This window comes from Physella acuta, unplaced genomic scaffold (genome assembly GCF_028476545.2).
Source record: "Physella acuta isolate Inbredline_101_S28 unplaced genomic scaffold, ASM2847654v3 ptg000332l, whole genome shotgun sequence".
Classification (NCBI taxonomy): Eukaryota; Metazoa; Mollusca; class Gastropoda; family Physidae; genus Physella; species Physella acuta.
Window position 1 is genome coordinate 30,220 of NW_026731851.1, and position 13,477 is coordinate 43,696.

Consider the following 13,477-nt stretch of genomic DNA (forward strand, 5'->3'; position numbering starts at 1 on the left):
AAAGAAACCCATTGAACTAAAGCGCATTTCAACGATTGTGTAACATAAAAAAGAGTTAGTGACGTTTAAAATCCGCTCTACCATTTTTGTCCAAGATGGTGGGGCACTTTTTCTCTAACAAAAATCGCAGGATTTGAACTGAATCGGTTGCTAGATAACTCTTTTAACACTTAGAAAAGAAATCAATTGTATTAACACTTAATGTACGATTTCACTACCCAGTTTTGCTAAGTAATAACGCGACTAGTTCTTTGTACGATTCTTACGATTCTCTCAACTTGATCGTGATAGATCAGATACTTTTCTTTGATTGCATTACATCTTGCCTGGATCACTGCATTAAAGAGAAATAAATATAACGGATTCTTGTATCGCTATCCGATCAGTAAAATAGCACTGTCGAAGCGGGTGGATGGGAAGCGACACTCTTTGTCAAAATTTTAAGAGAGAAGAAAATTAGTATATTGTACTAATTATTACTTTGTTCAACCTAACTGATAATTCAAAATTGGCCTACTATTATCGAAATTGTTCTAAAGACACGACCAAAAGTAGACCAAATAAGGCTTGCGCCTTCTATAAAATACACTCTAAAGCAGTGGTTCTTAACTTTTTGGAGTACCGAACCCCACCAGTTTCATATGCGCAATCACCGAACCCTCCTTAATAGTTGTATCGTCCACAATGACGAAATCCGATCGTGAATCCTATGAGTCGGCTGTGTGTCTTGACCTCCGCGGAAGCCCTGAGACTGAATTACCGAACCCCTTGGGTTCGATGGAGCCCACTGTTGTAAGCTCTTGGGAATTTAATTGGCGTCCCTTGAAGTTTTAGGTAACGACAATCAGCGTATGTTGTTAATTTTTTTCCAGACTGTCGCACACACAAACACACACGCATATATATATATATATATATATATATATATATATATATATATATATATATATATATATATATATATATATATATATATATATATATATATATATATATATATATATATATATATATATATGGGGGGGCGCCAAACTGAAAGTTCGCCCCGGGCGCCGGGAGGGGTCGCTACGCCTCTGATTCTAGCTAAAGTAAGGTTACACCAAACAATTGAAACTAAATTTATTCTTTCTCTTTACTGTTTAGTGCATTTTTAATTATTTGTGATTGTTCTGTGATTTTGTGATAGATCTAAGCCGTTTACCATTTTGTTTTTAATTTTTTTTGTGTGTGAGAGTTATTTATTTTAAAATGCATTAATTCATGTGCATTCTCTTGTTAACAAAATACAAAAGCATTTAGATCTAGATTCTAACTCTAGATCTGGTAACTCCGAGAGAATAAAACTGAGGTGAAAAGAATGGGTATGCCCCACGAAACTGGGTCAGTTGTCACGTGATGTAAACAACATCCACCGTAAGAATATTTAGCGACAGATTTTTCATGCACAGAAATGTATCTTTCGTCCTACTATGCTACTGTTTGATTTATGTACACTTAATTACGTTTTAGTGAAAGTTATATCAAATTTTTGTTTAATTAAATCTACATGGAAGTGCAAAATAAATAAATAAAGATTTATCTAAGGTATGATTGTCCCGACGTTTCCCATCATTCCACGAGCTTGAGCATGCGTAATGGCCTGGTTGTATTGTAGCAGAGAAGACTTGTTCAAAACAGAGATGGGATACCGTGTGTTTGTTTATATTTTCCCCCTTCTCGTCCGTTTAAAAAAAATAATAATTAAATAGATCTATGTTTATACTGTAATGTTAGCAACTTCTCATGCAATTAGTAATTTTAAAAGTAACTGCTGTATTAAAATAAAATATGCATTTTGATACTCGGGGTCGTGCAAGTCGCAAATCTTGGTAGGATATTTTGCTAACCGAGACTACGCGACCGAAGTAGAACAGTAGCCTGACTTAGTAGGCTAGTGTAAGTAGGCTAGTGGCTGCGATAACATTCGTTTCGTCCACAAACTGAGCATTTAGCCTTGCTGAAAGTCGAAGATTTTAAAACCACTAATCTAAACAGAACTCGATCAAGACATTTAGGATGATTTAGTTAAAGTTAAACAATTATAATTAGGCCTATGTTGACAATATTGGATTTAAAACATAATGACGGTGAATTTCTACAATAAAAATATTAAAATAATTAATAAATTCTAATAGCTAAACTAGATAAATCTTAATAAATTTAGAATAATAAAATAAAAAATAACAGTAAAAAAACAGGCCGATTTCACTCGACTGCAAAATAAGGTAAACACCGTTAGGCCTACTTAATTAAATCGTACAGTGGGATTTGCCTGCATTACTCAAATTACTGGCATTAAGATATTTTATTAATTTAATGGTGTTGAGCCCTACGATGACTATGTTGTAGTAATTTAATAGACTATACACTATTGGACAATTATAATCATTCAGAGTAATTTAGACAAGTTAGTAAGATCTAGAGAGAGATCTAGAGCTAGACTTTCAAATAATATTTTAGATTTGATATTACTGACTGATTAGGCTTACTTGAAATCATCATTATTTCATTATGGATCAGGATAGCCTAGCCTAATCACAATCAGTCTATCAGTAGTAGATCTGGGCCTAATAGTCACTAATCTATTTATAGGCCTATTGTTTATATTAGTTACATTAGTAGAGAAATTTAATTTATCTAGAATAATCTAGACTCTAAGACTAGTCACTAGAAAAATAGAAACTAAACAAATATTTACTATTTGAAATACTAGAGCTTACTTCAAGATAACATATTGGTCAATGACGCAGTACAGCTTTTGTTAAAATAATGCAGCAGCAGCTAAATAATTCAAACAGCACATACAGAAATGTCCCAGGATCTCAAGAAGGTCTGTTAGTGTTGTGTAGTGTTTGTATTATAGTTGATGACCTCAAGCCCTAAAAATGACTAAACAATATAATGGTGTTTTAGTTTTTAGGCCTGTAGATTATCAGATTTATGAGTATACCAGTGTCCCATAATGATAATGCTATTTAAATGGAATCTTCTTAAAAAATGGGGTGTTATGTTACTGGTAGTAAACTAAATATTAATGTAACTTGCTAATGTCAACACTATCCTAACAACACCTGTCCGAAACTCTAACCAGTCCTTCTATGGCTCTTACCTGACCATAACACTAAACCTTAGATTTCAATACTGTTAATACACCTATTTTTGGAAGAGTCTATTGTTGGACACAGGGACAGCGTGATAGAATGGTAGAGCGTTGGGCTGCTTGCCTGAAGGTCTTGCGTTCTGATCTTGGTTTGGACTTAGGATTGTAAGGTGTACCTGAGTCCACCCAGCTTTTATGAGTATCTTACTTATGTTGGGGAAAGTAAAAGCGGCTGGGCATAGTGCTGACCACACTATCTCTTCTTATGCTGAGGTTAAGAAACATATGAACTCTATTTCATGTGCCCAATGGATAGCTAGGTCTAAAGAGGAACTGCACTTACTTCTTGGACATCTGCAATACCAATAATCTATTTTTAGCATTGATAGTCATACTTGAATATTCTTACTACACTTTTTAAAAAAGAAAGTTCCATTTTTGTGGCACTATCGAACACTGGTATTACACATTATCCTTCTTGGCTCTTTCGCTCGCTCTCCTGCAGTTTAATTAGCTTAATTATTGTAAACTATTTTGATTGCTTTTAATTTACACCTTTAAACAAAATCTGAAGTGGATTTAAAATAATCTTTTTTAAAAGGCTTTCCTCGAGATTCTATGGGGACTAATGGAGACCAGTACTTTAGTGCTACTTTTAATGCAATGGGTATCCAAGACTTTCCTCCATTTGTAAGTATTTTTTATTAATTATTATACAGTTAGTGAGAATTTACCTCATACTTATAATTAAACTTTTTTTTTAACAATGGTTTTAAAAATTTGATCTTTTTAATAGATTTCTCTATGCAGTCTCGATTATTAAGAGACACTTTTTATAATTCATTTCAATAGTTAATGAGGTATATTTTATAAAGTTAAGTCAGAATGTGTAAAATAAATTATAATAAATCAGTCACATCTGTAAAGTGAAAGTTTTACTATGGCAATTTATGTAACTAGCTGATAACTAGTGAGCGCTGTTTTAGTAATATATTTCCAAATTATTAACTTCTTTTAAAACATTTTTAGCAACGCGGACCACCACGCCCTAGGAGCAGCATGGGGGCTCCAAACCCTTTACTAGTAAAGCAATATTCTTCTACATCTGCAATGGATCAAATGCCGGATGATTTTGCAGCATTAAATCTTGCTGTTGGGCCATTGCACAATAAAGTATGTACAGTGGAAAAACACTTTACAAATCAATAGAATGAAACTGTTTAATTTTTCTACATTAATTTCAACCAAAAAAAAAAGAAAAAAATAGGAGCTTTATGCTGATTACCAAGTCTTGAACCATCTTAGAAATTCTTTCTGTTATTAAGTATTGTTTTTTTCTTAAAGGCAAGTCTCAATGAATATGAACCAAAGTCACCTGGATTGCCACACAGTTCAAGCACTTCATCCTTTGCCTCGTATGCTTCCATGTTTGGCCAAAACCCTACCACATCTTCATGGCCATATGTTTCAAGTACTGGGGCTCAGTCACCACATAACCCTGGAAACCCTATGTATGGACCAAGTGCTCCAAATGGGCCTGTCACTCCTAAAGCTTCCTCTCTGGGTCCAGTCTTTGGCCCGCCACAACAGAGTCCTGCTGTTTCAACTCCAAATACAGTCAACTTAGGGCCCTCTATGTTTGGTCCTGTGGCCACTTCTACCAATCCCCCATCCACAAATGGTGATAGTTCTATTCTCAATTTTAAAGTTATTGAAAATGAATGTAATTAATTTTGTGTATGAAATCATTTTTAATGAAAGCGGTTTGAAGAATTCTGAGATCCATGTAGAACATTTTCTATATGATGATCATTTAAATTTTTGGGCAATGTCTCGAGATCCAGCCTATTCTGTCTAATATTCTGTCTATTTCTTTGTCTAATATTAATATACTATTATGTTGTATAATTATTTCTCACTCTAAAATTTACACCCATTTCTTTCCTCTTAATGTGAAGTGTTCAGTACATTCCTATGATGTAATCGTAGGATGTACACATGCTATTGATTATTTAAAACCCTTTATTTTGAAGACTTTCTTTGGTTCTGTTTCATGAGAAGTAGGCCCTATAACAATACTTTTGACACAATACTAAAATTACATGCACAACTAATAATTTTATATCCTGTTTTTGTTTTCCAGGTTTGGTTTATACATCTGCCATTAGTCCTATTCATAGTCCTGGCATCTCACCTGCAAGTTCTCCTTTAACCACTCGGCGCCTGCAGTCCCCAGTCACACAGCCTCTCAGGCAGTCAACCATTCCCCAAAAGTCAGCTTCTTCCAGTCTAGTTCAGGTGATCTCACATAAATATCCATTAGATAAGACAATTTTTTTTTTTAGTGCTATTGAAACAAAATTAAACTATATAGATAAATTAACATTGATTACAGTGTGGTAGTATTTAACTTTCTGGTGGATTTTAAATATCTTAGTAAATTCTTTTTATTGCAATTGCTGAAGCATTTTATAGACTTGAATTTTGTTCATAATTAAAAGCCCACTCCCGATTATTAAATGGAGATATAACCAACTGTCCACCAATAAGTTAAAATTACTTTAGATCATATTAATCTGCTAAACTTCGTTGTGCGATTAGTATTTTTATTGGTCTGCACAGGAAAGTGTAGGAGGGACAACTTACTTTTATCATCCCGATGATTTTAAACCACAAAATGAAGGTCCTCAGTTGGTGAGTTAAATCTTAAAATAAATCTTTAAAAAAATTATTTCTTTAATAAAATTTTGTATTACAAATTGGTGTTGGATGGCTCAATAAATTTTTCAGAGTCTGCCGTCTTTCTGTGCATACCCTGGCATACCATCTCATGTTGTTCATCTAAAGATGAAAACTGCAGTTCCACAATACTTCGCACCGGATGAGCTCAAAATGGTACATTGTAGCATATTTACTAGTACAACTCTGCTAATGTAATATGAATAACATAGTTATTTTTTAAATTTGTTAAAAAAATCTTATGGTTAAACATTTCAGTCAGCTGTTTAAAAATTCAATGTTGTCATTTCAGGACATTCTTAACCGTCATGTTTTAACTATGACACAAGTAGATCCAAATTCACCCAATGCAGGTAAAAATGTAATTTACAAGCCCTATCAAATATTTAAAAAAAAAAACCCTGACTTATGTCTATGACCTCAATCACAAAAACAATGAAGTGAACAATTGTGTTTGAAAAAAGCTGCAGATATAACTAAATAATTATGTTGTCTAGCTATTATAATAATGACTTATCTCCAGTTCATTGCCTGAGATACTTTTACTAATATGATTTAAATGTTATGTTTATGAATTAAAATTCCAATATTGATACATTTTTTAAAAGTTTGGTCATCAGATTAGACAAAACCTAAAATAATTTAATTTTTTTTAGCTGTATTTTTTTAAATTAATGAGTTATTTGTTTTCTTATGGTATTATTGATTTTTAGATTTAGAACCTTTTTTTTTCTATAGCTGACTTGCCTACAGAAGTTGACAAATATCAGAACCTTTGTCCATTGGAAAGGTTTGGAGCACCCAAACCTTCCCTGGGTAATCTCCCATCAACAACTTACAAAGCAGTGTGCACTAAAGATGGCCTCTACTACTGCCTCAGGAGAATACATGGTACATAAAAATTATTTACATTATAAAAGCAGCTGAATTATGCACTCATTTATTTACTCATTAAGTTACTACATAAGAGAATTTTTTTAAAAATATTTTAAGAAAGACGTATTTAGAAGTATTTTTTTCTGCTGATAAAAGATGACCAACAAGCAAAGTGATGTTTTACACAGAGCTAAAACCTATGATTAAAATGTATGACACATGTAGACACATTTTATACTTTTCTGCCTTAGCAGAAAGAAGGGCTGTATCATTGATTTCCAGAACGGGTGATGAACTGTTAAGTTTAGATGTTCTGGTATTTATTAATTAAAACTGTAAGTATGTTTTTCTTAATGTCCAGTGGTTGTGGAGTTTTGGTCATCAGTTTGACCTCACTGTCAACTTCTTACACACTTGTATCTTAATGCCAAACTTTATTTTGTGTTGTGTGGCTAGGTTTCCGACTTCCTAACACCAAAGTAAACTCAATTATGGAGAGCTGGAAAAAGCTGTATCACCCAAATGTTGTCACTCTTAAAGAAGTTTTCACCACCAAAAATTTCAATGATAATTGTAAGTTAATGGGGTGTTGTTTTTTTTTTTTGAGTATTTGATACAAAGATCAATTGAAAGAAAATGTCTTATGGAGTTTGATTTTGGTCATGTTTTTTGTAATACATTTCAGCCATAGTATTTGTGTATGATTACCACCCTGGAGCAGAGACCCTAATGTCCCAGCATTTCTCATCACATCCCCACATCAATGGCTTCAGCCACCACCATCACCATCATCACCACCACTTTGCAAGAGATGGGAAAAGTAAATATTTGTTTTTTTATATTTCAGAAAACATTTTAGAAGCTTTTTCTGATACATTAAATTTGTTTTATAATTGTAAATATTTGTTTAACAGATTTGTGCATATTGTATAAGAATGTTGGATGTTTCACTTTAGGTATTGTTTATTCAGACAGCAGCAATCCACGCAGCATGAATAACAACTTACTTCCTGAAAGTCTTATCTGGACCTACATAGTACAGCTGAGCTCTGCTTTGCGTGCCATCCATGCTGCCAACTTAGCAGCAAGATCATTGGATCCCAGTAGAATAATCGTTACAGGCAAAGCTAGGTTAGAAATTTATTTTCTCGTTGTATTTTAATTTAATAAGTAAAGTTGTTTGATACAAGCTTGGTATTTTGCACAATATACGAAGATTATTTCTTCAGTAGAGATTTTATCTTGCATAGTTTTTAACTGACTTCATAACTGTTTACAGAATTCGTATTAACTGCATCGGAATCCTTGACATAATTACACCTGAAAGTAGCAATCCAACTAATATAAATGCATATAAAGTAAGTAGTTTGTTTATTTTTTAAAAGTATGTTGATGTTGCTTTTTCTTTCCATCTTAATTTTTAAAATTTACTTATTTTAAAAACTGCAATTTTGTTAAACTTCTTGATGATTGACTGACTTTTGGTTCCACAGCAAGATGACATGACAGCCTTGGGAAGAATAATTTTAGCATTAGCTTGCAATAATCTGATGTGTTACCAGCGTGACAACATCCAGTCAGCCATTGAGTTGGTCCAGCGCAATTATTCTCCAGATCTTAAAAATCTCATCTGGTAAATCTTTTCCGCTGTTACCTTTTCTGTGACGCATATTTATTACAAAAGTATTTTTTCTTAAAATTGCAACCATGAACTTTTTGCACTTCTGTAAGTTTGTAAATATTTTTTTTAATACACAGCTACTTGCTGCAGAATCCCACTCGAGTTCGTAATGTGAATGATGTGATGCCAATGATAGGTGCACGTTTTTTTACTCAGTTAGATACAGCTATGCTACGCAGTGATATTATGGAACATGAGCTGGCAAAGGTGAGATGTTGTACTTAATGGCCATTTTTATGTGAAACTAAATTAACATAAATCAGTACTTGAAGTTCTCTAGACAATGCATTATAGGATTTGGTGTTTCCATATCCATTTTAAGAAGAACACGGATCCTTTTTAAAAATCAGAGTGAATTATTATAGCTGCTGTTGTAAAACAAAAATTAATCTCAACTTAACTGGTCATTAAACTCAAGAAATGTGCTTTTTTTTATTATAAAGTTTATTGCACTCTTTTAACTAATGGTTACTCTAAATGTCAAACTTTTCATATGCAGGAAATAGAAAATGGACGTCTCTTTCGTATTATGATAAAATTGGGATCAATCAATGAAAGACCTGAGTAAGTCATCTTTATAAGACATTATTTAATATGAAAAATTAATATAAATCCAAGTCACCTATTGGGTTATAATTTCCCTTTCTTCAGGTACATCACATAACTTCTAATTATTTGGCTTTAAACCTCACTTTAACCACCAATTAATATTTAGTTTTAATTTTAATTTCATCAGATAAACAACACTACTACTATTTAATATTTGATCTTTTTCCCTTTCATCAGATACACTACAGAACCTTCCTGGGCAGAGACAGGAGACAGGTTTATGCTGAAGCTCTTTCGTGACTACTTGTTTCATCAAGTGGATGATAATGGCTTACCTTGGATTGACATGGCTCATGTCATCCAATGTTTAAACAAAGTAAGGAGATTCATGTTTAAAATTTGAAGTCAAATTTACAATATATTTATAAATTATTATTATCAAAATAACACTTTTAGATATAAATAAAAAAGTTAGTTGATAGTTTCTAACTTTGTATGTATTGTTAATCGTTTAATTTTAATAGTATTTGTTAAGTGTGTCAATTCTTACTTTAGTTTGATGCTGGAACTCCTGAGAAAGTTCTCCTGGTGTCTAGGGATGAAAACAGCATGCTGGTTGTATCATACTCAGAACTAAAGAGGTGTTTCCAGTCCTGTTTCCAGGAGCTTGTGTCACAGCACACGCAAGTCACAACTACTTTTTCTTAGTCTGTGAACAGGCAAGCTATTTATTGATGCGATTTACTTGATGCTAAGATTTTCTTTTTCCAGTTCAGACTGAAGCATGACCAGAATAGCCACCGTTAGCTTTATGTTTACCGATTCTGCATTCTGAAGGCAAATAGCAATAAAGCAAATATTTTATGCCCCCATTAAATAAACATAACAAAAAAAAAATCAAATTTTGCTACCCAGATTTTTATAATCTTCCAAACCAAATACTCATATACCTCAGTCCTAGCATCCAAAAAATGTGTCTGCTCCACATTGATTTCTGCTATTGATATCCCTGTTGTATCTTGGTGGCTGTGTGATGGATTGTTGCTGTTTGACTTCCAATAACTTTTACTCTGTAAATAAATCTTTCTGGAAGAGAATCTTTTAAAATACGTGATACTTAACATGTTGATTAATTTCTCTTTCAATGAGTCATTGTTGTTTGTTTTAATTAATATTTTTTTAAAAATGTAATCATGAAAATAAGGGCAATTTAATTTTATCATATTTTATGTAATAGAAACAGTTTTTAAAGTAAGAACTGTTATTGTACACTGTGAAAATATTGTTCGTATTTTCAGTTAAATCAAGATACATGTATAACTATATAATAACTGGAATAGCTCTCAGTCAAGTGCTTTTAACTCCATTTCCTCATAGTTAATCTTGAGTCCATTTTTAAAAAAAAAGTTTTTATTGGACATTTATAAATTGACTGACTGAAATTTAGAATCTTGTATTGTATGCTTTTAAAACTAGATTGGGGGACATTTTTTTGCCACTTAATACAATCTGGGATTGTTCTGGTAATATTTGCCAGATTTGTCTTATTAAAGATTGCTTGCTGCTATCATTATGATAAAAATATATATGTAATGCTCATCTCTCTTATTTTTATTTGGTAAAATAACTTTGTTATAATTCATTTTACTACTCGTCAATGCATTTTATGCCTATTAGTTTTTCTTTTAAATCAGTTTTTTTAGATGTACTTTAATTTTAAAAAATAACAGAATGTCTTTTATATACTTATGTGGGCAAGCCAATTAACTAAAATTGCTATGTTTTCTGTCAAAATTACTACAAATAGCTGGTTAAAATCCATTTAAGTGAGTTATAGTAATGTTTTAAAATAATTTTATTACAGAAATAAATTTTTCTTACTTTTTAATAACTTTCATTTGCATTAACAGCATTATCAATGCTTCTTTAGTAAGTTACACCGTACACCTTTTTATTTAAAATAAAAGGGGGACCAACATTTATATTCTGCAATGACACTTAGTGTTGATGGGATGTTTATAGTTAAATAGTATAATTTAACATTAAAATTTAAAAAATAAAAATTATAGCTTTAAATATCCTTTTTAAAATGCAGTATCATCCTAATAAACTACTAGTCATTTTCATTAATTTCTCAGGAGAAAAGTCTTAAAATTTCTGTATACCATTTTCATATCAGACATTTTTCAAAACATTTTTATTAATCAACCACTTTGGTCCAGAAATATGTTAATAGAATATTATAAGTTTAGCCATATTTTCTTTCCTTTTCTTTATCAGTTCATCATCTGTGGTGTATATTAGTGTAAATACTGTCTATAAATGCTGTATACATTTGACTGGGTGGCTTTGCCTGTACAGCACGCCATGATTAAAGACAGAATCTCATTTTTATGCAAAGTAAATTCTGCAATTAGAGAAACCTAATTATATTTTTGAAAATTTGCAATTTTTTTCTATCTTCACATATAAAACAGTCATGCATTATTGCAGTCAAAGCACAATTTTTTAATGGTTTCCTAGTATTTTTATAGTAAATAGAGGAGGGATGAAATTTGATCTTTTGCAAAGCAGCCACAGCTTGGCGTAAAGTCAGTTTGATACAGGTGGAAGGCCTAGTTCATTTGTTTATCATTTTTTTGCATGTGACATGTAAAATGTACATATTCTAGACACTAACATTGAATGTTCTGCCCTATTATGAAAGCTAGTTATTTACCACAAACAAAAACCTGAAAATCAAATGCTGTTTGCAGTACAATTTTTTAAAATACATCTGCTAATGTGATCATGTCATTTAGTGTCAGTGTAGAAAAATCTATTCAACTATTTATAGCCTATTTATTTTATATATTACTTGTGGTCTGTTTTAATTTTAAAAAAATATCTCATGATGTTTTAACCCAAACATTTTTAAATGTGTAAAATAGTTTTTAAAAAAGCATTTGATATATTCACTATTTAAAAAAAATGAAATGATCTTTTTGTATAAACATCTATAACTACATTTCCGTGAAATGATTGCTAGTTTTTTCATCATTATTACAAAAGATAGTAAATTCACCAATTATATTAATCACATTAAGTTTATAGTTTTTTTAACTTATGGAGAGCAGCATTACTTTGCATACCTTCCCAATCAGCTCCTACACCTGTTTTAAGGATAAAATTTCTTACATTGTCATTGTATGACTATAAGACAAACAGTGTGATATCTTTTAACTAAGATCTTTATTGTGTAACACCATGAGGACTAACTTGTGTTCAAAACTGTTTTACTCTAGTTATTATTTTGAGTGAGGTACATCTTTTAAAAAAAAATCTTTATATAAAAAACTGTGTCACAATTCACTCAGTATTTTATAAGTTCATTGTTTTAATATACATTCTTATAAAGATGTCTTGAATAGTTTTAATATTCTTATTTCAGATACGTTATTTTGTTTAGAGTGTTGATTTTGATCACAGAATGGTAGATTTTTTAAATAATGAAAGATATATATATATCTTATTTTAACTTTATTTTACTTTTAGTAAAATTATTTTTTCAGCAATGTTGCAGTTTGTGAAAATATTTACAAATATTATTTAAAGTGGTATTTACAATTTTCTTTTTGTAAACTGCTTTAATCTTAAAATCCCATTCAATTATTTTACCAGCAAATCTCTTGAAAACTTTAGATTGTTTATACATTTTAGTAATTAGATGACAAAACTGATTTTAAAGTATGGAGTGAGATATCACACGAGAACTGTATTGATGAATTCTGTTTCTATGTTCCCGGCAGCTCTGTACATTCTTAATATATGATGGTTTATATGTTTCGTCCAATGTTCATTGTGCCTAACACAAGTAATGTCATGCTGTTTTGGGGTACAGTAATCATCCTGATCTTTACTAATCATATTAAAAATACACAAGATAAGCTTTTTTCATCAGGACTCATTAGTTTTTATATAAATTTTCTGGTTCCGGAGGTATGGAATGTTAGTGCATGTGTTAAAGGTATTCCAATCATGAGAGGGTTAAGTTCTTTGAAATTGTTTTGCTTAAATTAGAAAGATCTTAATTTTTATTATCGAGGTCTTAAGGATCTATATTTGTCATAAGATTCTTTGTAGCAGAAATTTTATTGTGCTGTCTGTAGGATCAATATTTTTCTGTGTTTGAAAGTTGTTTTTAAAAAAAGAAATGTGTTCATATACATTTTTTTTGTTAAAATGGGTCTGAAATTGAATTTGTGTGCCGCAGGGTTTTATTGAAATGCTTGGAGGTGTTCTCCCACCCAATTGTTCTGTGTTGATATGTACATAGGTGGCTCTGATTCAGCCATAACCATGTAATGTTACTTCATGTCTTTGACTTGTTATTGTAAATATGGAATTATAATGAGCCTGACAATATTTTTATGAAGAAATAAAAAAACATTTTAAAATTTCTTGTTTATTATTGAAAACATTACATAAAAATAGTTTATGAAAATACTTCTTAG

The 13,477-nt window shown here is 31.3% G+C and overlaps 1 protein-coding gene across 6 annotated transcripts; it reads left to right on the top strand.

Annotated features, from left to right (window-relative positions):
• Positions 1-1,394: 1,394 nt before the first annotated feature.
• On the top strand, positions 1,395-13,413 carry LOC131940816 (PAN2-PAN3 deadenylation complex subunit PAN3). Of its 6 annotated transcripts, none has more exons than XM_059299660.1 (19): positions 1,395-1,413; positions 2,753-2,869; positions 3,741-3,829; positions 4,169-4,312; positions 4,484-4,820; positions 5,283-5,437; positions 5,762-5,833; positions 5,930-6,034; positions 6,171-6,231; positions 6,617-6,769; positions 7,211-7,327; positions 7,440-7,574; positions 7,711-7,885; positions 8,034-8,112; positions 8,248-8,387; positions 8,513-8,642; positions 8,935-8,999; positions 9,222-9,360; positions 9,540-13,413. In XM_059299660.1, the coding sequence occupies exons 2-19, from the start codon at positions 2,809-2,811 to the stop codon at positions 9,690-9,692; spliced, it is 2,310 nt and encodes a 769-aa protein (XP_059155643.1). In that variant the 5' UTR covers positions 1,395-1,413; positions 2,753-2,808; the 3' UTR covers positions 9,693-13,413. The 6 variants fall into 6 exon arrangements, with proteins under 6 accessions (XP_059155643.1, XP_059155639.1, XP_059155645.1 ...); XM_059299656.1 differs by lacking the exon at positions 1,395-1,413 and adding an exon at positions 1,421-1,584; XM_059299662.1 differs by lacking the exon at positions 1,395-1,413 and adding an exon at positions 1,421-1,584 and having other exon boundaries at positions 7,726-7,885.
• Positions 13,414-13,477: the final 64 nt, after the last annotated feature.